The 26,343-nt window shown below is 28.1% G+C and overlaps 2 protein-coding genes across 12 annotated transcripts in view; both read left to right on the top strand.

Moving 5' to 3' along the window:
- The window catches only part of LOC145192313 (inactive tyrosine-protein kinase transmembrane receptor ROR1-like), a 13,867-nt gene extending 2,911 nt beyond the window's left edge, over nucleotides 1–10,956 (top strand). For 2 of the 11 annotated variants that reach the window (XM_090084873.1, XM_090084879.1), the window contains 11 exons: nucleotides 271–354; nucleotides 5,721–5,778; nucleotides 5,907–6,037; nucleotides 6,322–6,609; nucleotides 6,705–6,912; nucleotides 7,072–7,434; nucleotides 7,515–7,765; nucleotides 7,953–8,003; nucleotides 8,683–9,120; nucleotides 9,312–9,598; nucleotides 9,994–10,956. In XM_090084873.1, coding sequence (XP_089940999.1) covers nucleotides 312–354; nucleotides 5,721–5,778; nucleotides 5,907–6,037; nucleotides 6,322–6,609; nucleotides 6,705–6,912; nucleotides 7,072–7,434; nucleotides 7,515–7,765; nucleotides 7,953–8,003; nucleotides 8,683–9,120; nucleotides 9,312–9,598; nucleotides 9,994–10,788 — 2,913 coding nt within the window. In that variant the 5' untranslated portion in view covers nucleotides 271–311 and the 3' untranslated portion in view covers nucleotides 10,789–10,956. Of the gene's footprint in view, nucleotides 1–270; nucleotides 355–3,247; nucleotides 3,949–4,607; nucleotides 4,897–5,720; nucleotides 5,779–5,906; nucleotides 6,038–6,321; nucleotides 6,610–6,704; nucleotides 6,913–7,071; nucleotides 7,435–7,514; nucleotides 7,766–7,952; nucleotides 8,004–8,682; nucleotides 9,121–9,311; nucleotides 9,599–9,993 lie in introns of those variants that run through there. The other 9 variants (XM_090084916.1, XM_090084920.1, XM_090084887.1 and 6 more) reach the window with 9 other exon arrangements.
- Nucleotides 10,957–13,940: 2,984 nt separating this feature from the next.
- Nucleotides 13,941–26,039, top strand: LOC145192311 (succinyl-CoA:3-ketoacid coenzyme A transferase 1, mitochondrial-like). Its single transcript, XM_090096208.1, has 17 exons — nucleotides 13,941–14,100; nucleotides 15,598–15,694; nucleotides 16,526–16,616; nucleotides 16,750–16,792; nucleotides 17,127–17,219; nucleotides 17,453–17,602; nucleotides 18,095–18,201; nucleotides 19,526–19,586; nucleotides 19,766–19,873; nucleotides 19,985–20,096; nucleotides 20,480–20,574; nucleotides 21,972–22,020; nucleotides 22,208–22,280; nucleotides 23,734–23,809; nucleotides 24,459–24,548; nucleotides 25,205–25,285; nucleotides 25,429–26,039. Exons 1-17 carry the CDS (start codon nucleotides 14,026–14,028, stop codon nucleotides 25,567–25,569), a joined length of 1,542 nt encoding a protein of 513 aa, XP_089952334.1. The 5' UTR covers nucleotides 13,941–14,025; the 3' UTR covers nucleotides 25,570–26,039.
- The last annotated feature ends 304 nt before the right edge of the window (nucleotides 26,040–26,343 follow it).

Genomic DNA, 26,343 nt, shown 5'->3' with positions numbered 1-26,343 from the left:
TATTATTATTATTATTATTATTATTACTACTATTATTATTATTATTATTATTATTATTATTATTATTATTATTATTATTATTATTATTATTATTATTATTATTATTATTATTATTATTATTATTATTATTATTATTATTATTATTATTATTATTATTTAATGCTGTTGCAAGTGATTAACACTTTACAAGCTTGCAACTTTTACTAGATATTACGGCTTACACGCTTAGGTTTTTTTTGGTTCGAAGCAACTTGTCATTTTTCTTTTTAGAGACTTAAAAACTTGAGCATCAAGTCTACCAAATATTAGCCATGAATGTACAAGTTTTAGGCGTTGTTATGGTTATTACAATAAGTAAGTTTTTTTTTGTTTTTTTTTATTAAATCCTACATTATTAGGCTAATTTTAAATAATTTTATACTAATTTTATTATGTTAATTTATTTTGTTAATCTGAGTAATAGGATTTTGAAAGTGAACATTTAGTACTTTTGACGTTCCGACATTTTCACGATGTTCCGACATTTTCTCGACGTTCCGATAAGCGAATTCCAAAGGTTACTATCAGATTATGCAAGTTCAATTGTCATTTCTTTTTTATTTTACATCTGTTTTATATTCGATCGAAAAGTTAGAAAAACGAAAAAAAAAAATTTAAATCAGAAATTCGCTGGTATAGCTTAACATTAAATCCCAAATCTTAATCCACGTAACAGCATCCTCACTTGTCGCCATCGCTTATTAACCGTTTAATTACATTTGAGACAGTTCAAAGATTTAAATTTTATCCATTTACTCCGAATGACGAAAGAATTCCTTTTTTCCTAATTACTTGAGTAATTGAAGTTACTTGCTGACGAGTAAATGCATTATGCAGAAGGAGTTGCGTGGCAGTTGCGTGGCAGTTTAAAAAGGAGCCCACGATCGTACTGCTTTTGTAAAAAGAGACCGTGAGGTAATTACTCTTCACGTTTTATCAGTTTCTCAGCATCAAATTGAAGAAGAGGTTTTTCTTTTTCTTCCCTTTTCTCATTATTTATTTTTTCCTATCGTGACGTCTACACTTTGCTCACGTCACACGCTGAAAATGTGTAACTAGTATACTTGGCTCAAGTGTATACATTTATGAAGTAACTTATAAACTCATTGTCTAAGCTCCTTTTCTTTGAACGCTGTAATCCGATGATAAATTTAGTACACAAACGAGCTTTCTGAAGGCAAACACAAGTTGACTAAATAATCCTTGAAAAACCAATTAGCATGTTTCCAATTTATTTGCGATAATCTGTTTGCAGGACCCCTGTAGTTTTATGTCGGTGTTTAGCTTTACCATTGTTTGCCGTGATATTTCTAACAACCGTTTGCCTTGAACTTTGTAACAATTAAAAAAATCTTATTACACGTGATTAATGTAGTGCAATCTTACATACGCACATCAAAGACTGTGCATTAGTTCTTTAGTTTAAGATATATGTTTTTAAGTGCAGATCCTTTTGTGACATGCGCCATTTTTATATGATGTTATATTCAAGGTGCGACCCCTCTTCTCAAACTTGGAATCTTATGATAGAATAAAGCAACAATTGATTCAAAATTTTAATTTAAAAGCTAAAAAGGATAAAATATCAAAAAAAGAGGTGAAAATTTAAGGCATTTTTTGTTGACACAATTTGTAAAACAAGAGAATTTAAAACAGCTTACCCTCTTTCTGCTTTACTTTACCACTTCTGTCCGCCCTCCGCCCCCTCTTTCTGCTTTTCCTTTTCCATCCCCCCCCCCCCCTCTCTTTCTGCTTTTACTGTTCCATTTTTTTCAGTAAAATATATCGTTTACGCTGAGAATCAAAATAAGTGTAATAAATAAATGAATGACTTAACGAATAAATTTATCTACAGCTGTTTTTATAACTAAAAAATAATAACCCAATTATTGTTAAATAATTTTGGTCAAAATTTTGTTGCTGTCGGTTTCTTAAGTTGATGTTTTCATAAAAATGCCAAATATTTAAGCAAGCGATCTTCGTGTTTGCATAAACGTGAAATTTTTTCTGGCAACTCCTTTGTTCAAATAACTAACTTTCTATACAACACAAAAATTCATGAGAATAATATTTTGTGGGTAACAGAAATCAATTTTAGTTAGAAACATAGAAATATAACACAAGTTAAAATTAGTAAAAACTGATATTTATTTATATTTTATGGATTTTAAAATATGCATTTATTTTGAAATTTAAATTTTAATTTAAATTACAAAAGTATCTTAGTTAAAAGGTTAAAGAATTCTGCAATCAAGATTAGGTTTTCGGACCGAACGGAGATTTCTAATATAACTAGGAAGATTTCTCTAAATAGTTATCCCACATTTCTTAGTTTAGGACATAGTCGATCCAACTTCAGTTAACAAATAACTTTACATAAATTCCGAAATTAACACGTATTTATCAAAGAACTTTGCAATCTCTAAAAATTTAATTAAGACAAGATTTTATTTAATAATTAAGCTTATGCATAATGGCGCCAAAATATCTAAATTATTTATAAAAATATGTTGGAGCCTGAAGTCTTATGGCCTATCGAAAGGCCGTTATTAAGTTAGATGCTTTGCGTTGGTTTTACATTAAAAAAAATTATAGAACAAATTTTTCTTCACAGTTCAAACTTTAAGTGGAGCTTTTTTTGCGCACTTTCAAATTAAGGAAAATGGTTTTGATACATGATCAAAGGTCAAATAGGCTATGTAAAGAGGACTGCAATAATTAAACCGTGGTCTGTCTCTGAATTTTATTTTGTATGTCCATTTTAAATCCGATTTTAATATGCTATTATTAGGGATTTCAATGGTATCATTGTCTTTATAGTTTGATTAGTTACTTTTTTTATGGCTTATTGTGAAAGGTTCATCAAAATGAATAATCTTAAATAATCTTGCGTGTTTTTAAACGAATGTTTGATTTTCTCAGCGTTATTAAATAAAGTTTTTAATTGCGAAAGTGACGCCACGGAAGTGTCTTTCTTTTTCCGCCATTAAGAAAGACTTAAAACTGTTTTAAAATTTATATATTACCATTTATAAATAATCGATATTTATTCGAACATAAGGATTTATTCTAAATAATTATCGATGCTGAAATTATATTTAGAACTTCTTGGCCCGAAAAAAACTATAAACCACCCAAATCAATAAAAATTAAAACCGGATTAGTATTAAATAAACCACTGAAATTTACCGAAACACATTTAAAAAGCTTCATTAGATGCTCCAGCAGAGAGCGACTCCGCATGACGCGAGGCTTTTTTTTTTCTAACCCAACGTCTTAAAAATTGTAATCTTAATGCAAACAATCCCACAGGGAAAATCGACTGAAAAAACTTTTGAACGAATTATTTAAAAAGAAAGAGCATGACTCCAATCTCAAATATTATATGGTTTTGAGTTTGCACAAACAAAGACGGATTTAGGAAATAACAAATGGTGTTATCCTAATTTCTTCACACACGTACAGCTTTTGGTTTAGTAATGGATGTTTTGCGAATAAATTTGACAATTTTTTTCAGTCGTAAGTAATAGAAAAACATTTTACAATATTGCAGTGTTTATATTTATATGTGTATAAATTTAAAGTGTTTACACGGATCTCGACAGTAACGATGAATGTCTGATGCGTTTAAAGTTTCAAAGGAGTTAAGAAACTCAATAACAGGATGATGTTTTACTGAAAAACAACTACTATTTTATATGCAGGGCGCATTTTAAACAGATACATGTAAGAAAAAATAAACCTCGGTTTTAACTCGGATAAACAATATTAGGAGAAAGGACTGCTTATTATGTTTTTCTAATTGTAAAGCGTTATTTATAATTTTTGATGCATCGGATTTGCAATGTCGCTTGGCAATTAGTTTTAGATGGCATGGGATGATTTTAACATTTAGGATTTGCAAAGAAAGTGAGTTATTAGTTTAGAGCATTAAGTAAATTTTTTATCTAACAAACAGCAACGAAAAACAACAAAAACTGCAACGAATGTAGAAAAAGCTAGAGATTTCATACAAAGTTTAGTAATAATAAACAATAACGATGTGATAAGTTAAAAAATCATAAACTACTATTTTTTAGCATATTATTTTGCTACTATTCCTATTAATACTACTGTAAATTTTATTTTTATCTCTTTTTTTCTTATCTTTATTTTTTTTAATTTTTAACTGCTGTTGCATTTGCTGTATTCTTTTGCTTGAGATCGAGGTTCACTTTTACATTGTGAATAATGTTATTAATCAATAATCTACATTATGATTATATGTCATTTTTACATATTAGTTTTATTTACTTTATTATTGCTGCTATTATTATTATTATTATTATTTTAAATGCAACATTTCTAAACCTTTTTTTTAGGAACTTATTTTTTTTATTTTATCTCTCTCATCAGGCTGTTTTTATAGTTCTTTGTCACAAACTGTTCTCTTAATTAGAGCATTAAATATTTGATCTTTTTTTTTTCTATTTCATTTTCCAAAACATATTTCCTATTCTATTTGGGGGGTTTATTAGACTTGTTGCGATGGCTCTTTGTTTAAATTTTAAAACCTTCAACAAACAATCAATCAAAAGACAAAGCAAGACGGAATACCTTAAAGAAGAAATAGACTTTACAAGTATATGCGAAGTTTTTATAAAAAACATTTTGCGGATGGTCATGGCTACTTGTAATGACTGCATGAATAAAACTCTAAATAGCTTGAAAGCGTTCCTTTGTTTATGAAATTTTTTCTTTTTTTTTTTTCATGAAAGGAGTTTCGTGATTTTATCGGCGCAAACAAATGTTTGCTGTTTATGACTTCTATATTTGTAGAACTTGCTGTTTTTGTTTGCAGGGTATGCATGGCATTATGTGAGTTTATATTGATTATTTATAGAAAAGCTTGCATGCTGACTCTACTGACAACATTTTCTGAGTTGTCCTGTTGGAACCTTAGCTTTAAAAAACCTTGAAGTTTATTTTATAAATATAAAGTTGATATAAATATATATAAATTTATACAAATATATATATATATATATATATATATATATATATATATATATATATATATATATATATATAACTTTCTATTTTAAAATAACTCATAAACCAACAACCTAAAATAACAACGACATTAACAACTGAAGCAAAAACAACGACAACAACAATTACGACAACAACAATAAGAGCAAGAACTATAAATATTTTAATATACACATACAAGAACAAAGACTTCTACATTTCCTTTATGATTAATTAATGCAGCGCAAACATTTACTAAGAAGAAAGACGCCAATCTAGTTTTCAATATCTTTACAAACAGCTGCTATACAACTCACACGTCATTTAAAAAACCGAAATAATAGTAATAATAATAATAGTAATTCTATAATTAAATTTTAGAATTTAGCTTCTTAAAGTTTACACGTGCGTTTTAATGAACTAAACTTTTATTTATTTATTTTTTTTTTTCTGGGAAAAATTTGATTTTTGATAAAATTGCATCCTCGACTCCAGGTCTTTTTTGGTATTTTAGAAAAGTATATCTTTATAAATCATTCAATTAGTTTCGCTCTCTTTTGACATTTATTTAGACGTATTTTGTTGAGCACTTAATGAGACACTAAAGTTTATCTTAAAATTTTTGATTTGTTATTTTATGTTGTTGAATTTTTTATTTCTACGTTTTCTAGTGCTGTTTCAGTTGAGTAAAGCCGAAGAAAAAGACGGCTTTTACACGAAGTTGTCAAAGTATGACTTACTTTTTGCTGATTTCATTTTAAGATTTTCTTTTAGTAACAGAATGAAGATTAAAGTAGAAATCACATTATAACATGTCTGCTGATTATATATTTGTTTTTGTTGTTTTTTCTATATAGAAATGCTGGCAGGTGCCATGTATACAACGGCAAGGAATGCAGTGAATATTTAAGAGAAAAATACGTATATGTGACCAATGACAACTCAATAAACTTACTTGAAAAGAAGCTTAAGCGTTGGTTTCAACAGAGTGAGTAAAATTACAATAACAACAATAATCAAATTCATCAGATTTTAGGTGTAATAATTAGAAAGTTTAAACCTACCTTAATACAGAATGTTTTTCCATTAAGAACAATAAGTAATAAGAATTAATAACAATAATTTTATAGCATGATTGCTAACTTGTAAAGTAAGAATCGCACAATAAAACAAAAGTGAGATTAAAGGAAATCTAAATAATTACAATAAGTCCGGTAAACTTCCGTGGATGAAAATTTCTGATTAATGCAATTTTTTCTCTTTACGATGCAGCACGCAATACAGCAATAATAAATACGGAATGTTGGGAACACGCAAAAGCGTATACGTGCTCCACGTGGTTTCCAGAATGCAATCCAGTGACTAACAAACCAACGCAGAGGCCGCTTTGCTCTGAACATTGTGATTTTATGCAGACACATGTATGCAAAGGCGAGTTCAAAAGAGTGCGCCATTCGCCGTACTACCAACTATTTCTACCACTCTGTGAAAAGGTCTCTTTAGTTGATGATTCGGATGGTTTAAATTGCTACTTCCTACCGACTGTCGACTTCAGAAAAGGTAATTTTCCAGAGTTTTTTTTATAACCCGTAAATATTTTTTCATTATTTTAATGCCATTTTTCATTCTCTAAATTTTATGCTCCAAATTTTAAGGTCCTATACCTTTTGCCGAGGTGCAAAAGCCTGTAAAACGTGAAAACGGCAAGTCTGTTACACTGAAGTGCAAATTTGGAATCCGTAATTTTGTATGGACTAAAGAAAGTTCGATGATGATAACTGAAGGAACATGGTATCGAAAAAATCGGCGAGTGGTTGGGAACGAAAGAATTCAGATGAAAACAAAGCAAAAAGGGGCTTCTAGGTAAATCAAGGAAAAAGAACAAATGTAAAAAAAAAGAATAATTGTATTAGCTTAAAGATATAAGAGTTTAGTACAGTAACAATTACAATATTTAAAAATTTAACAATATTTACTTATATTTTAAAATGTAATAATAAAAAAACTGCTTTTTTTTTTTAGACTTTTTATGATGCTCAAGATCAAACACCTCATCAAGAGAGATCAAGGACGATACTTTTGTACTATTCGTTTTGGAAATGTCAGTGTTACATCTGAAGCTAGTCTAACGGTAACATTTTCGAAAGTTCCGATTGTAATTCCTCATCAGGAAAATGTAGCTCCTACTTCAGATGTATATGTACCGAAGAAAAATGAACAAGGTCAATGTGTAGCATACAAGGAAGGGGTTTGCGCGAATTATTTGAACCAAGGGAAAAAGCAACTTTTCGTTTTTGAAGCAAAAGACCTCCCAATTGAATTGTTAAATCAACGTTTACAATCGCATATGGCAAAGCTTCGAAAAAGTTCTTTGATATCAAAAAAGTAGGTCATTACAACTGTTGTTTACATACTTGTTAAATTATATTTGTAGCCAACCTTGTTACCAACCAATGACTTTTTAGATGCGAAGAGTTTATTCATATGGTTATCTGTCACAATATGTTTCCACAGTGTCATAATGATACAAAACAGCCTATTCTTACTCTTTGTAATCATGATTGCAATTCGTTTAAAAAATCCCTTTGCAAGAGAGAGCTAGAGGTGATAGCTAAAGAAGCACCGTTTATATTGTTGTATATCCCAGATTGTGATTCGTTACCGGTGAAAAATCCTTACTGTATTCCGACATCTTTCTCAAGGAACTCAGAAAACGGTACGAGAAAATTGATAGTGTTTTAACAGATAATTTAACGCGGTAATTAACTGAAAAAGGTTCATTAATTTTTCTATAATTTTTAACATAAGCAAGAATGATAGCTATCATAAATTAATCTTTTATAAATATCCGTCCATCATAAAAAAAACTTATACTTTTAATTTATTTGGAATATTTTTTTTAGATGAATCAAATCAACAATTGAAAAAGAATGCGATTCATAATCGAGTCAAAGGTATATTTCAAAATTTATAATAAAAGATCTTTGAACGCGATTATAGTCTGTAAACGTAGGTATAACAATACCTATAGCTATAAATATCTTAAGTTATAGAAAAGCAGCCTCATGTACTAGTAATACGATTATGCATAAAAGACTAGGGAACAGAATTCAACTATTTAACAATTTTAAAAAAAAATGGCGAAGTAAAATCGGATTTTAAAAATTTTATTACTTAAAGTATAAAACTTTTTGCTGCTCGCATTTTTTTTTTTTTTTTTTGAGGGAAATGTATGCTGACTTATTTTTGTGCACAAGGGAAAACTATTTTTTAAACTCGCATTTTTGTAGTTATATTCGTTACACAGTTCCACCTCCTTTCCAGCTCCTTTCCTTAGAGGCTTAAGATCCCGCGTTCGTGAAACCAACCAATAAAAGCTTTGCAAAGAAAAAATATAATTTGTTTTGGATTGAGTATTGTTTTAAAACGTGTGTGAACATTTTCATATTTACCAATATATATGCATTCTTAACTTTGTCCCAAAACCGTTAAGAATCAAAATCACCAGATATTTAAAATTTAAAACCTTCGAACTAGATGAGCGCAGCTAATTATGTACTGATATTGTATTGTATTTTAACCTTTGTAATTTAAGTTTATTAAATTTATGTAACTGTAATCAGTTACTTTTAGAGATGCGTTGTTATGACGAAGAATCCACGGAGAATTATTTGGGCACACTTTCAATAACAGAAACAGGAAAGCTTTGCGAGATGTGGAACAAGAATCAAAGATATTCTAATATTTCACATGACTACTGCAGAAACTTCGGAGAAAGCCATCCTTGGTGCTTTGTGCAAAACAAAAAGCATTATTGCAGTGTGAAAAGATGCACAATGGAAGAGTGGTTTGATCCCGTTTGCTACCGAAACAAAGGAACTGATTATTATGGCAAAGTTTCAAAAACAAAATCCGGAAAAAAATGTCTGGACTGGAATTCTATAGCTTCTCTACGTTATAGCAACGTTGAACATTCGTACTGCCGAAATTACGATGACATGGAAGCTCCTTGGTGCTTTGTTGATCAACAAACCAAAGAGCTCTGTGACATTCCTCAGTGCATTGACCCAGGTATATAATTTTTTGGGAGAGTAATCGCAATAGTTTTAACTCTTTTTAAAAGGATCTACATAAGAAGATTTGTTTTAGAAGAGATTTCAATCGATCACTTGCGTACCAGGTACGATCACTTACGTACCAGGTACGATCACTTACGTACCAGGTCAAGTACGTAATAAAAATAAATTTATGATTCTTTTTAGACTCCAATACTTACTCCACCATCGTTTACATCATACCAACAGTAGTGGGGATATCGGCAGTTTTATTATTTGCAATTCTTATTTTGTTTTACATTCGTAATAAAAAGGTTTTTCGTGAAAGAAAATCTAAAACTTTGACGCAAATGACAGAAAAAGAATCGCAGGAAGGAACTTTGTCTTCAACCGCTAGTTTTATAGACGAGAAAAAGACTATCTTGGAGAGCCCTATTCACGTACCTCCGAAAAAGACTTCATGTACAAATACAGATGCTATAAAGAAAAGTAAGGTGTGTATTTAACTAACCACATAATAAACATCGTATTATTATTTCGCATAGATGAAATAAATGTTGATCTGTGCATAATAATTAACTAACCACGTAATATACTTATATAATTATGCTAACATAATAACTAATATAATTAACTAACCACATAATAAATATCGTATTATAAATAACATCAAACAAACAAACCGAAACTATCATAAATGGCTTTTTATTGACGTGTCGGATAGATGAGATAAATGTTGATCTGTGCATAATGAAATGCTATTAAAGTTTTATGTTTTACATTACTGGCCCGATTATATATTTCATATTGTTATCCCAATTTGAATCGCTAATTTGCCTCTAAAGCTAAATTAATCAATTAGAATGCTTAACAAGCTTTTTTTTTTCAGGTTGCAATAGTAAAAGAAGTTAACTTGCGTAAACGTGAAAAACTGGGTGATGGAAGACTTGGTCAATTATGGTACGGGGAATATGCAATCGGAAAAAATAAAACAATATCTGTTCTTATTAAACAGTTAGCTCCTGAAACGCGTTCATGTATAATCAGTGAGTTTCGTAAAGAAATGGCCATGCTACGCGACTTAAGACACGCTCACGTTCAATCAGTCGTGTGCGTGTCTGCAATGAGTGAACTTCCATTCATGGCTTTCGAATACACAAATCAAACAGACTTAAAAGAATTTTTAAAGTTAAATAAATCCACTGATATCTTAATTAAATCAAACATTATAAACCAGCTTGCGTCTGGTCTTGAGTTTCTACATTCTAACAAAATAGTTCATAAAGACTTAGCTGCTCGAAATTGTTTATTATCAACAGAAGGGTTAGCTCAAATATCAAATTCAGGACATGGTATTTATCGATACCCAGGCGATTACAAAACCATACCAGGTCTAGGTTTAGTACCGATTCGATGGCTTTCACCAGAAACTTTAAACACAGGAGCATATAACGGAAACACTGATGTTTATATGTTTGGTGTTCTCATGTGGGAAATATTTTCTTCTGGGGAAATTCCCTTTGAAGAATTTTCTGATGATCATGTACTTTCTTTTTTGACACAAGGGAACAAAATGCTAAATCGCCCAAAAAATTGCCCCAATCACTTTTGGTCGGCAATGACAAACTGCTGGACAACTAAAATTCAACATAAAGCTGATCCGCTTTACCAAAGCCTATTTTAACTTTTTACTATTTTGTACGATTGCGATTTAACGCAAACAACAATTTTTAAAATATAAATAAATTATGTGTTTTCCCAAGCGGAAAACAAAAACTAAATATTTATGTATATGTATATATATATAGGTGCGATTATTTTTTAAGAAAAAAACCTGATTTACCTGTTTTTATTTCAATTTATTTTTCTTTTGCTGGGTCTGTGGTTTAGTTCTGTGGATAGCTGTGGTTTTGCTGTGTTTTTTTAATGAACTAAATTGTTTAACTTATACAAATTGTTTGACATTTACATCATTACAATATTTCTGAACCACAATTCTTAATCTTACCAAGAAACACTTTATATTACTTATGAAATATTTCCTACATTTACATTTTTACTGATGACAACAACGGTTAGAGTATATTTAAAACTTATCCCTTACTCCAATTAACCATCCATTGAAATGCTAAAAGCCGCTGCCCAATGTTTTTGTGGATTTTTCTTAAAAGTGATTTCCCAATCACATAATATATATGAATATTGAGAAAGAAAATATTGAGCAAGACAATGAAGAAGAAGTATAGGTTTTAAACGTAAAGGATGCGTTCGTTTATTTAATAGTCTAAGTGTTGGTTCTTTTTCAAAATATTTGATTGCAGTTACGCGCATATCCTAAGCCATACTCTTTACCTCGAACCATTTTGAAAATGTAAGGTTGACCACAGAACGTTTACTGTGTAAATAAAGTTGTTTTTTGGACTATCAAAATGTAACTATATTTGTAGCAACTATAAAAGCAAATGCATATCATTCACGCAATGGTAAAATGAGACAATTGGCTTGAAAATAACAATATGCAGTATTTGCGATGTTATTTTCATCTTCGGTAGTAAACAGCAAACTTGGTTCTTGTTCCTAAATTTTTTAGATTTAATATCAGCAATTGTTGTATTTTTACAACTCGTTGAGTCAGCTGTCAGAGTTTTCAGTTATTCTGAATGAAACTAACATTATTTAAATTCCTGCATTGTTAATTTAAGTCGGTCTCCAGCTTCATACACAATTAGATTTTTTTAATGAAATCTCTTATAGCTTATATAACGTCTTATAGACGATATTTTTTGATAGTAAACCTATAGTTACTTTAAAACTTAAATACTTAATTGACAAATTAGAGATGTTTAGTATGAAATTGCATAACGCAACTGTGTTTGCAATAACAAAAATTTTATCTCCATTAAATTTTACCTCCACAAAAGTTTTAGCTCTAAATATTTACCTCCACGAAAATTTACTTCTGCAAAAAAGTATCCACTCACAAAATTTTTGACTTTACTCTTTGTGAAAACATAAAAAATCAATTAACTTAAGAGCATAGTAAAAGCTTTTTGCTTTTGAAAACAATCAAAGGTACAGTAACAGATGTGAACTAGCTTAGACCTTTTTAGCTTTATCAAATCAATTAACTCATTAATAACTTCATGCTTTGATTTAGAGTTGTTTTTTTCTAATTAATGTTGGTATGTTATTTCAAGGATAATACAAGTATTTTAAGTTAGTCCTAGTATTACTTTTTAAAAATTCAAGCTTGTTAAGCTTTATAAAGCTTCGTGTTTTTTCTGAATTAAAAGCATGATGTATCAAGAGCACGTGGTTCTAAATAAACAAGAGTTGATATCAACTATATTATTAAATTTTGGCTGGAATTTGAAGAACGTGGTTATCTGTTCAACTAATGTCAAATTTTTTAAGATTTGGGATTTAGCAGAAAAGTTTTTCCCAAATTTCTTATGATAACAAGTAGGATGTAGACAATAGCAAATTCCTCATGGAAAACAAACAATTATATACTTATCGCATATATTCAGCTCAAACAACATAAAATTTTAATCAGTTTTCTAACATTCTAAAGGAATTTAAAAAATGTCTTTCTAAATCAAAATTTCAAGTTTGAAATAAAAAAAAACCTGGTTTTTACCATCTGCAGTATTATATGGAATCACAATCTTTTAGCGGCAGCCGCGTGTAAATTCTCTTTAAGTTGATTTGAATTTATCGTTAATTAGGAATAAGTATAATTTAAATTTAAAAAAAAATATTTCTACCATTGTCTAGGTATAAATTAAGAGGTGATTTTTGCAAATTTTTAAAATTTTTTGAAGGGTGATCAAAAAAAGTTATGATTTTTTCTCGAACTATTAAAAATGACATTTGATTCCTTCACTTATCATGAAATATTGTTTTCATTTATAAATTGATATTTGGAAACAGAGCGAAAAAGAAACCTTTTTGTATATTTTGTTGATTGTTCTAAACAGCATTCAATAGTTTTTTTGCTTGCAAACTAATATATTGGTCTTATAGCCAACAACTCAAGGGCTTCTTTAGAGTTTAATTGTAATAAATCTAGTGATCTTGAAATCTAGTGATCTTGAATGCTTGGTATTCTAAAAACATTCCTTGTTATTTGATTGTTGCTTCCACAAATTTGAGCTGCAGGAAGGCCTAAATATGGTCTTTGGGTAAAAAATTGCTGATATTATTCTTTAAATACTGTTGGGTCTTCTTGGCTCCATTGCTCGGAGCTCTATCCTGTTGGGACACTAATCCCCATTTGGAAAGGTCTTCTTTAGCCATGATACCACATGCTTTTTTTAAATTGCAAATGTAAACCTCTCTGTTTACTATTTCTTTCTCTTTATCATAGATGGGTGAACATTTTTCACCATTTGAAACAACAACACCTAGCATCATGGATATCATGCAGACAGAATAACACAAACCAAGAAATACATTTGTTTCAAATTTTAAAAAGATTCTTTCACACTTTCAGCAATTGCAAAGAATCATTGGTTTCTTAACTCCAGACCTCTTAACTTTCATTCATCTGTACTTAGATAAAGGTAAAAAAAAGTTCTGTTTTTTTTTGGTTTTTTTTTAACTTCGACCATATTTCCGACCATATGTGACTATTTTAGCTGGCAAGTAGTAATCTTAAATTATCTGCTTAAATTATTTACTGTCCATATGAAATTTTTTTTAAATTGAGATTGAACTTACAAAATAGTAATAAAGGATTTTTATTGCTAAACTGCTTTATAATATTTGTAAATGTACTCCACTCTCAAACCTTTTTTTTTTTTAGTAACGCATTTCTCCTAATAAGGTAAATAGAAAAGGTAAAACGGTAGGTTGGAATTATATAATTCCAATTTAAAACTCACGCGATTCTGCCTATGCCGCCATACCTTTAAAGAAAATGGCATCGTTTGCTTCAACATTTTTAAATCTGAAAAAAAACCTTTGTTCGAAATTTCTAAGATCTGGATATTTGGTAATTCACTAGTTATTTCTTATTGTCTTCAATCATAAACAATCCATATGCCAAATATGCGATCAATCATAAAACAAGTTTATTCTTTTATTACTTTGATCAAATAGCCTTTTTAAAAATTTTGAAGTTGACACTATATAAAATACAGACTCCTTATCCTAGTATATAGCATTTATACACTTGAAAAGTGAATTTGTTCAGATTTTTTTTGGGGAAAAAAGTATAAAATAAGGAAATAATAATAAAAGTACGTGTCTCTAGCTTTTTATGTATTTGGGCTTTCACAACATAAAAACAATTATGACAAAATATTTCCACAGTTATATTATGAAGTAGCTCAATGAGGTTGACACTCCTTACAAAACATCTTTAAGCTACATACAAATCAAGTCATATTTTTATTGTTTTCTCTTATTTTTGGAGTAATCAATTTTGTTCAAGTATCTCTTGATCACTTGCAATCTAGCAAAGTTTTTTTTTTTACTTTTAATGGCAAAGTTATATTTGCATTTCATTTATTATTATCTAAGTTAGTGAGTTTTATACAATAAAAGATTTTATGCTATTTTTCTAAACTTTTTAAAAATTTTAAATCAGCTGATATCAACTTTTGATATGATAATCATAGTGTAACTAGTAGCAACCAGAAGTAAAGCAGATATTTAGATTTGGCAACAAATTAGTTCATCTGTTTTATGAGAAATGGGTTAAAATTTAAAGGAACTCTAGCCAAAGAACCATATACCAATAAAACTTTTGATTGAAACTATCATGAAATATGGCATCATTATATAAAAAAAAACTTGAAAATAAAAACTTTCTTCTTACTTACCCAAAAAAATTATGAAACAGTTTTCTATCAGCAGAAGGTTTTTCTATCATGAACAACAAGTTGTTTGTACAGAATATATAGTGGAATTATTAAACTCTTGTAGTGAAAATGAAAAAGCTGACTAAAAATCTCACCACAACCTACAAGATTTGATAGTCAGCTGCTCATCATTTCATAAGATCAAGAGCACTTCTGTTTCAGAGTCTGCAAAATAGCTAAAAAGAACAGCTTAAAGCCTTTGTTTATGGATACCTTGGATAAAAAGTCTCTCTGTTGGAAAGGAAAAATTTATAAGATAGAAGACCAGTGTTTTTTTTTTTTTGTTTTTTTGAAATTGAAACTACCCAGCTTCTTGATGTCCCAAGATTATGTTTAAGTAATGGAAAAACACAGGCTACTGTGGTTTTCTATTTACTTTTATAGCAATTCAATGCCACATTCGCACTACAGATGCAAAGTAGGATACCAAAATGGAGCTTGTGTTCTTGTGGAAAAACTAGAAAAGGATTTTCTATACTTGGAACACATTGGGAGGATGTCAGAATTCACTATATGACTTATTTTTCAGTAGAACCATTCTTATTTATATATGTGCCTGCAATATATATATATATATATATATATATATATATATATATATATATATATATATATATATATTGCAGGCATTTTCTACAAGTAATATCAATCACGCACGTATTTATGAATCTTCAGTTGATGCTATCAAAGATATATCAAATGGTTCAAAGATATTAGTTGGAGGTTAGTTAAATATACATACTTGCTATAATAATTAGCTGAATTTATACTTAAATTATATAAAAATGATCATAGAAATGTTACAATTCATCAAAAGCAATCTCAAATTGATTCAGTGCAAAACAGTTTTTTGAAAATTAGTTACAATAATCTTGCATAGCATTATTGTATACATGTATAGTTATCAAAATTCAGGTCATTTTGTTATATAGGAGGCATATATATGTGTGTGCATGTGTGTGTGTGTGTGTGTGTGTGTGTGTGTGTGTGTGTGTGTGTGTGTGTGTGTGTGTGTGTGTGTGTGTGTGTGTATTCTAACAAAATTTTATGAAATAGATTCTTAAGAAATGTAAAAAAATCTAATATGTATTTTTCTATAATCTGTTTCACCTTTTCTTTGTTGAATTCTGTTGCTGCAAAGGGTTTATGTATGTTTGTAAACTACCAACATTTTTCTATGTTAATTTAAAGATGTTAGTTTAAAACTCAAGAAATTATACAGCAAAATATAAATGAAATGATGATACAGCTTTATACAAATTAAACAGTAATATATAAATGAAATGGTGATACAGCTTAATCTAAATATGATATATTTGTATTTGTATGTTTAATTTTTAGATATATTTCTATCAAACGTTAATATTATGCTTTTTTAAAAACTATGAGCAGAAATCTGCAAAATTTTGCTCTCTTAAAAATAAGATTATGCATGAATGCAGCCCAGGCACCTTTTTTTATTTAAATTTTTAATTTCATTTTTTTTGAAAGATCTATTTAAATTTGTAAGCTTTTATACGGGAAAACTTAAAAATTTATTTCTATTTCATTTAGGATTTGGATTATGTGGAATTCCAGAGAATCTTATATCTGCACTTCTGCATACTAAAGTTAAAGGATTGACTGTGATAAGCAATAATGCTGGGTTAGTAATTGAAATTACTTTTGAAGTATGTAAAAAATATGTAAAAAAGGTTTTACAAAAAATATGTAAAAAAGGTTTTACAAATTAGTTATCATTATAGCATTGATCACTTAGTTGACATTCATTGTTTTAGTGTTGATGACTTTGGATTAGGTTTGTTGCTTCAACAGCGACAAGTAAGAATTGTTAAAAAAATATTTTTTCTTGTTATTCAATTTTAAATTTAGAGTTTGAAAATTTAGCGTTTTAACTTTAAATCAACTTTTTTGGCATAGAGAACTTAACTACCATGCTTTAATCTTTCAGGGATTTTCCTAATAAATTAAAATCTTTTAATGTACATTTTTATTACAGTAATACTTTTCATAAAAATATTGCCTTTTGAAGAAGGAAAAAGCAAACCGCATGATTAAAAAATTTGTAGGTATTCTGAAGTTCACCAGTAAGGTGGTTAGTTTAATATTATTCTCTATTTTTGTTATTGATATATTTTATCATTTCTTTTTTTAGATTAAAAGGATGGTATCTTCTTATGTTGGTGAAAATAAGGAATTTGAAAGACAGTTTCTATCTGGTGAATTGGAAGTAGAATTGATACCACAGGTTAACATTTTTTATCTTACTAAAAAATTCTTCTTTTCTTGTACTTTATAAAATCTTATTCCTCTTCCTTTTTTTCTTATTTCAAACTTTCATAAACTCATAAGATCCTGCCTATTTAAAACAGCAAATCTTCTTAATCACAAGAAAAAATGATAAAGTTTTGGTTTTATCTATTCAATACAAAATATTTTACAGAAATAAGATCAAGTTGATTGGTAATTACTTTAATGCAGGGTACATTAGCTGAGCGTATCAGAGCAGGTGGTGCTGGTATTCCTGCTTTTTTTACTCCCACAGGTTATGAGACTCTTATTCATAAAGGAGGAACTCCTATTAAATATAATGCTGATGGAAGCATTGCTATTGCTAGCAAACCACGGGAGGTATGAAATTTGATTTTTTTTTTTTTTTTTTTTTTTTTTTGTTCTAAAAAGAGTTGTATTTAAATATAAATCAGGTTGTCCACTCAAATGGAAATCAGGGAAAGTCCAGGGAAATACTTTTAAGTCAATCAAAAGTCAGAGTACTTCATTTTTTGAAAGAACTTACTTAAAATTCTAACGAAAGAGTGGTTTAAGAATATTTCTTTTTTTACGTTTTTTTTTGTTTTCAAGTGCTTAAATACTTAAAGACAGATGGTAAGGAAAGAGTTGCTTTTGGAACCTGTTTATTTTCTATTACATGGTGTTTCAAAAGTTCCTCCACTGTATATGTTATTCTTAAAAACTGTTTTATAGATTCATCACGGATCATTTACCTGCGATATGGAAAATAGTTTATTTTCAAGGAAAAAAACGCAGACTTTATTTTTTACAAACTTGGTAGCTGCCCTATGTTATGTAGGTTAACTTGAACTTTATTCAATTTTATTATAGCATCGTGTGTTTAATGGACAAAACTACATCATGGAGGAATCTATCTTTGGTGACTATGCACTTATCAAAGCATGGAAAGCAGATACATATGGAAATTTGATTTTTAGGTTAGAAAAAAACCTTTTAAAATACTATTATGGTTAAATTTTTGAAAAATAAAAACTTATGATTTTTCATGCATTCATGTCTTTGTGGTAATAATAAGTCTAATTTTTTTACAGATAATAAAATGTTTTGTTTTAAATTTGTAGAACGTTTAAGAAAATTATGTTAGTGTATTTTTGCATAGTTTAGTATATGTTAATATACAGCTGTCAGAAAATTGTGTTGGCTCTTGTAGATAGACTCAAAAGACTAAGGTGGTGTAAAGATAAACTTTATAGCTGTAATGTCACAAATTAATATTATTATATTACATTATACTTTTTCCTGAAGTCTAGCAGACACAAAAAGGTTTAGAATTGTTAATTAGTCAGATGCATTCATATATTGCATATATCACATACTAGAACCAGGTGTACTTTATCATTAGCTTTTTGTAGTAAGAAGTTTAAATTTAAGTTCATAGAGGACTTACCGCACATATTTCTTTGAAACATTAACGTTGTTATCAATGATTTCTTTTGCTTTAGCAATGAAAAGAAACTAAAAATATAGAAAAACTTTACTTTTACTAACTCAGAAATTCCATAATTAAAAAAAAAATAAAAAATTTAATGCAACTCACTAGCTAGTTTCTGTAACAATAATTTAATGCAACTTACTAACTAGTTTCTGTAACAATAATTTAATGCAACTTACTAACTAGTTTGTGTAACAATAATTTAATGCAACTTACTAACTAGTTTCTGTAACAATAGTTTAATGCAACTTACTAACTAGTTTCTGTAACAATAATTTAATGCAACTTACTAACTAGTTTCTGTAACAATAATTTAATGCAACTTACTAACTAGTTTCTGTAACAATAATTTAATGCAACTTACTAACTAGTTTGTGTAACAATAATTTAATGCAACTTACTAACTAGTTTCTGTAACAATAGTTTAATGCAACTTACTAACTAGTTTCTGTAACAATAATTTAATGCAACTTACTAACTAGTTTCTGTAACAATAATTTAATGCAACTTACTAACTAGTTTCTGTAACAATAATTTAATGCAACTTACTAACTAGTGTCCAGGTAATAATTTATAACATTAGTGTTCAAAAAAGAAGTGAAAAAAAAAAAATGTAGAAAAATCCTCACTTACAAAATTGATAACCTACACCCATACTTACAAAAGTTTATATGTATACATACAAAAAATGATCATAAATTTTATTGTGGCTGCAGACTTGAAATTTAGCAAACAGATAAGATTTCATTTGTTCATATTCCTTTTTTAAATAACAAATATTAGGAACATCATTTTAAAAACAAATTTAGAAAAACAGCCCGGAACTTTAACGCACCAATGACAAGAGCTGCAAAAGTTACAATTGTTGAAGTGAGTTTATTTCCTTTTTTAGTGAAACTATTATCAATGATTGATAAATAAGAAAGAACATAATAGTATCTGAAATTTTCCTTCCCAAAAGACAATGACAAAATTTAATTTGAGATGAAAAAAATGAGAAGGTAGCAACTTTAAAATATTTACATGTCAAAGTTATTGTATTTTTAAAGGTTGAAGAAATAGTGGATGTTGGAAGTATTTCTCCTGAGGAGATTGATATTCCAGGAATTTATGTTGATAGGATTGTCAAAGGAAAAGACTATGTTAAACGAATTGAGGTAATACTTAAATAACTATAAAATTTTCCACTTTCAAAAAAAGAAAAAAATCATTTTTAATTGTTATTTATAAGTAATAAATATAATATCATTTATCTTCTTTGAATATAGAGACTTAAGCTGCAGCAGAATAAATCAACTGCAAAGCCTAAATCTGATGCTGATTTGATTCGTGAAAGAATTATTAGGCGTGCTGCTCTAGAGTTCAAAGATAATATGTATGGTATCTTTTCTATTTGCAAAATCAGGATTTAATTTTGTATACAATTTAGCTCATTTTTATTATTTTACATGATAAATAGAATTTTTTTTTTTTTTTTTTTTTTTTTTTTTTTTTTTTTTTTTTTTTTTTGTTAGAAAGTTCATCCTTCTTCTTTATTAGTACTTTAAGTAAAAATCTTTTAGTTTTTTTTGTTGAAAGAAATAGAATTCTACATTGAAAGAAAAAAAATTTAACTTCTATAGCTTCAACAATGCTCTTGAAGTTATAGATACAACGATCTTTTGTCTTTGCTTCGTACCTTTATGAAGTGAATAACAAACTGGAAAGCTACTGCTCATTAGAAATGTTATTAAGTTTGTTTTTTTCTTTAATAAATATTTTAGCAAATCTTGGCATTGGAATGCCAATGCTTGCAAGCAATTATATCAGTCCAGATATAACAGTACATTTGCAAAGTGAAAATGGTATTTTAGGTTTGGTGAGGTTCATTATGTGTTAAATTTATATTTCTTTATCTTCTATTTATATAATGATTATAAGAAGATTTTATCTAAAAGCATCCAACTTTAAGTCTAACTATTTAAAGGTTGCATCCAAGTGTTATGAATCCCAATGTTTTAAATCTTTTCGTTCTACTTAGTCATCACACTGATGTACACAAAAGAGCTTGTTACCCTAATTTTATCTAGTTCAAAAATCGTGTAAAAGTTTAGACAAAAAAAAAAGGGTCTTTAGCTAAAGACATTTTTTTTTTTTTTGTTTGCAACTTTTTTTTTTCTTTTGGCCTTCTTTGTGACAAAATTTACACTTTGCCAAAACTCAATTTTCCCACTAGTCAAACTCTTCCATTTTGAATATGTCTCACTGAATAACCACATTCAATGTGTCCAAATTGAGACCTTGATTGATTTAGAAGAGTAATCAGGTATAAATTTGAATTGCATTAGCTACTTAAAGCCATTTGTTTCTGTTGTTATGTAAAATCAATTAAATTTTAAGTTTGATTATTTTAGTTTAAAAAAATAAGTATAAATTTTTTTTCTTTTTTTTTTTTTTTTTTGTCTATTTACTATTAAATAGTATTGGTTAATTAAATTATAGTTATTATTCAAAAATAGCAGTAAATAATAAAAGGTATTCTATATTTAAGTGATAGTATAGAAACACAATTTTGACTGAATAATACGTTTGCTACAAGTTTTGTTTTAACTTTTCTAAATATCTTAACATTTGAAATTGATAACTCGAGCCTACGCCCTTTTTAAGTGCAGTAAAGAAAGAGAACAACTCCAGAAAAATTAATTTTACATCAAAGTAGCTACTGTTTGTCATAAATTACAATATTTTGCTACTTTTTTGTATTATAAACATTTTAATAAATTTTAGATGTATTCCAGGTAGAAGCAAATCTAAAGTGATCATAAAGAATGTTTTTGGATTTGCAATATTTTAATAAGATCTTGTGAAGATTAAAATATCAGCAAACTTTCAAAAAACATTCAAAGTTGCTTTTTTCATGGGAATTACTATTAATTAATACTTATATTATACATATATATATATATATATATATATATATATATATATATATATATATATATATATATATATATATATATATATATATATATATATATATATATATATATATATATATAGTTATTTATTTATAATTTACTACTTAGTTAAGTATTTATAAGTTTAAAAAAACTGGGGTTATTGAAAAACAAGTAGGACCAAATCCAGTTAATGGAAAAATTTAAACTTTTTTAATTCCTTAAATCTTTAAAAAAAAATTATTGCATTAATTTGATGATATTGAAAAAAAGAAGAGGTATAAAAAATTTTACACATTTTTCAATTTTTTTTATCAAGGGACCATTTCCCAGAGAAGGTCAACAAGATCCTGACTTAATAAATGCAGGTTGGCAGTTTAATCACAGTTCAATCTCGGTTTATTTACTTTTTTATGTTTGAAGTTCTATGTTAATAATTCTTATGTTTCTTATTTTTAAAGAGAAGCATTTTATAAAATTTTTTATTTTAAATTGTTTTTAACTTTATGAGCTTTTAAATTGTGACTTTAAATTAATTTGGTAATTTGGTTTAAGGAAAGGAAACTGTCACTGTGCTTCCTGGTGCTGCTTACTTTGGAAGTGATGACTCATTCGCAATGATAAGAGGGTAAAAGATTATTCTCTATAAATTATTAAATTACAGTTCATATATTTAAGCATGTGTAACTGTCATTTATCAAATGTGTTTAATATTGAAACTAGAAACCCTTTGAAACTCATTTACTTCATTATGAACATATGTAACATATAAAAACCTATATTTACATATATAGTAACATATAATAACACATAATAACCTACATAACATATGAAAACCTATAATAACATATATAGTAGTATGTGATAACACATATGATAACTATATAATATATAATACAAATGTTTTGAGTAAAATATTAATGTTCAAATAATCCTTTTGTTTTTGAACAAATTTGAACTTTTAAATGTTTTTTAAAAGTTTAAATTGGTTCAAAGCTTAAATGCTAGTTACTGTTTTTACTCTACAGAAAACAAAAAGTGACTTGCACACTATTTTTATAAAACTTAACAAGGTGCACACTTTTGCATGTCTTGACCTTTACAATGCATTTAAATTATACAAAAGATGCATTTAAATTATACAAAAGATGCATTTAAATTATACAAAAGATGTCAATTGTTGAATAATTTTGTGCAGGGATGTAGATTTTCTAAATTTAGTTTTTAAACTTTACACACTGTAGTGGAAATAATTTATTTGAAAAAAAAGGTTTCTGCTAGAAATATGTCTGGGAACAATATTACCTTAATCTTAAAATTAGAGTCTGTGGGTTCAAAAATGTGTATGTGGAGGGAGGGGGTAATGATATATAAAAAACAGTTTTATATAAATTAGACTAAAGTTCATCTGTAGAATTCTTATTTAGTGAGCAAATTTTTTAAAGTTCAAAAGCTATGATCATGTAAAGTTAATGCCCATTCCCCCCCCCCCCCCCCAAATAGTAGGGGTTTTAAACTTCACATTGTCTTCATTTTTAAACAATAAGAAATTTAAAGATATTAACAAAAAGTAAAAAAGCTTTGATCACCATAAGTTTTTTGTAAAACATTCTTATTTGACTTCAGTATGAGTATAAAAATTTTTTGAGATTTGCACTCTGGAAGTTACCTTGAACACCAAAAATCCTGGACCTGCCTGTTTATTTTTTAATTTTTGGACACAGAATATCTTCAAAAATCTTGCTTAGAACTTTATGGTGTTCTTGAAAATGCAAATCTTTTCTAGTAGATATTTTTTCCAAATACATTATTTCCACTGGTATGTTCAGGAATAAAGAATAAGATAAAATGTGGTTGACTCAAAAAGAAAACATTTAGAATATAATATGAAAATGTAACTTATGCAAAGTGTCATCAGATTCATAAAAAGAAATTTTTTAAAAAAAGATATTTTCGAATCAGTATGTTTAGGAAGTTTGTTATCCTGAACAAAAAGTTCAATTCATGGGTTGACAGTAGCAAAGAAGGTGCATAGTTTTAGTACCGTCTCTATATATATATAAATACTTTTTTCTTTTTAGTGGACATGTAAATATGACAATGCTAGGAGCAATGCAAGTTTCACAATTTGGGGATCTTGCCAACTGGATGATCCCAGTTAGATGATTTTTTTTTTCTTTTCACTAAAAAAAAACCTTAAATTTTTTTTTTTGTGTATTTTTTTATGTTTAGTTTGTATGTGGGAACCAAGTAGCCATGTCTAAATACATAAATCATTTTAATGTATTTTGAATTGCAGCAACAAAGAACAATTGTCATTGTTAAATTTCATGTCTAGCTTTTCTACGTGTTTCTATCTGTACTCTGTACAAATAATATACTATCAGTCTGAATGCTTGATTTTTTAACTTGGTTGTCAATGTTTTATCAGTTGATCTTTATTGATTGTTATTACTAGTAGTATTGTCAATGACATTTGTGCTTGAAATTGTTTTTGTAGCCTGCTTTGCTACTTACAACAACAGCTATAGTGATTGCTCTTACCATTTATTGAATTATGCCTTTTTCTGTCTACATTATTTAGTATTGTTGGATTAGCGTAGCCACACACACACTATGTATTTAAGTTGTATCTGTTTAAGATGTAATGATTAAGTCTTTCTTCCTCATAAAAACTGCTTTTGGCTGTCAAGATATTTTTAAAAAATTTAAAGTTACAAAGTTAAATAAATTTTTAAGTTAACAATTTTAGTTTAAATTTTTTCTCTCTGTTTTATTTTATCTTGATTTTTTTAATTAATTTTAGGGTAAATTGGTGAAAGGGATGGGTGGAGCAATGGATTTAGTTTCAAGCCCTGGAACTAAGGTTGTGGTCACCATGGAGCATACTGCTAAGGTTAGTAAAAAAAGAATTTTTTTATATTCTATTACACAAATCCACATAGAATTAGAGGGTGGCCACTTAACTGTAGATCAAAAATGCCAGAGAAATTTTTGAAAAAGTCAAGGAATTTAAAATCTCCTCAGAAGAAGGAATTAGGGATTGTTAAATCTTTGCATTTTTTTATTTAAAGTGCTAAGATGCTGAAGAAAAAGAGAACTTAAAGAACTCTATTTCTAGGAATGTTTGTTTGTAAGGAAAATGATTTTATTTCAGGGAGAAGTTAGGGAATTTATTTTTGCAAACTGGGTGATCAAATGTAGCTTTTTCTATGTAATATCTGCCTGGATAATAAATGGCATCAAACTTTGTTATAGTAATACTCATTGATAAGCTTACAGGCTCAATAGATATAGCAGGTTCTTTTTTCTTTTTTTACCTACTCAAATGCTTAGTGCTCAATTATTTGTGTCAATGAAAACAAGAGGAAGTCTATGATTATATCAAAGACCTAAAAAAAATGTATCTATATCTAAAAGGATACTTTTTTAAACCGTCTAGTATACACTCTCACTATATGCTATTTAATTTGCTGTATGTATATCAAGAGCACACAAGTTGCACATTTTCTTTGTAATGACCATAAATTTAATGCACTTAATTACTTTTAGGGAGATGAGCATAAAATTCTTGAAAAATGCACCCTTCCATTGACTGGTAAAAATTGTGTTGATATGATCATTACAGAAAAGGTATGTAGTTATTGCTATTGTAAGTTTGTTTTTTTGTTTTTTTTCTGTAAAAAATGATCAATATTAAATTTGTTAGTTTGTGAGAGGGGAAGGAAATTGCTTCATTTACTGTTCTGATATGTGTTTTTTCTCCCTGAGTTTAGTGTGTTTTTAATGTGGATCCTAATGAAGGACTTATTCTCTCGGAAATATGGCCAACAGTTGGAATACCTGAAATCCAAGTATCAACAGGCTGTCAGTTCAGAATAGCTGACGATCTAAAAGAGATGATGCAAATAGAATAGAATTTTGTTTCAGTTCTATTGGAGTCAATTGTTTCTACACTCGTTTCCACACTCCTTTTTTCTTACGCATTTAATAAATGATTAAAATCCGTTCAATATAAATGATAATTATTGTGATATGTTTTTAATGTGTCACAAATTAAGTGTAAATTACAAAAAGGACACATAAATGTTAGACTGAGTTATTGTATGATAGTACCAGGCTATATCAGTTATTTATTTTTTTTTGTTTTTTAATACATAAAATATCGGCTATTCATTTTTTTTTTCTTTTATAAATGAACAAAGCTTTTTTCACTTTTAAAGAGCATGAGCGTTCTGAAGTTTTTTTTTTTTTCAAATATCTTATACATTTTCTGGTATATTTCTAATATACTAAATTAGAAAATTTTTTTAAGTAGCCAATTTATATTGAGAAATTTTGTACATGGTATATTACTGCGTATTGTGAAATACATTGTAATAATAAACAGGGCTCCTTTATTGTTTCTATTTTGTTTATTGTTCTTTTTTTAACAAAGAAAATCAAAAAGTAATTATTTTAATATATTTTTATTTATACTATTAATACTTTTGTTCGAGTCATAAAATTTTTTTTTGTTAAATAATATAAAAAATACGAATTGCAAAGAGGTTTATTTAAATATGTTTTTACTATTGGTTTTCATGATTCAAGTTTCAACGAGTATTTTTCTGCCAATCAAATGTCAATCCAGGTTTGACGTTGTTATGAAGTACTTTTTTTGTAAATTTTCTCCTGATATTTTGTAGAAA

The sequence above is a fragment of the Hydra viridissima genome, unplaced genomic scaffold (assembly GCF_058129835.1).
Source record: "Hydra viridissima isolate aposymbiotic clone 2 unplaced genomic scaffold, HvirCarnegie_v1 scaffold_1, whole genome shotgun sequence".
Taxonomy (NCBI): domain Eukaryota; kingdom Metazoa; phylum Cnidaria; class Hydrozoa; order Anthoathecata; family Hydridae; genus Hydra; species Hydra viridissima.
Note: the sequence above shows the minus strand (reverse complement) of the source record. Positions and strands in the feature narration are given on the sequence as shown.

Bases quoted from the DNA above. Each gene is read 5' to 3' on its own strand.
- LOC145192311 (XM_090096208.1), top strand. From the start codon at position 14,026: ATGGCATCGTTTGCTTCAACATTTTTAAATCTGAAAAAAAACCTTTGT. The intron at 15,695-16,525 runs GTTAGTTAAATA...TATTTCATTTAG, and splicing joins TTCAAAGATATTAGTTGGAG to GATTTGGATTATGTGGAATT. The intron at 20,097-20,479 runs GTATCTTTTCTA...TAAATATTTTAG, and splicing joins GTTCAAAGATAATATGTATG to CAAATCTTGGCATTGGAATG.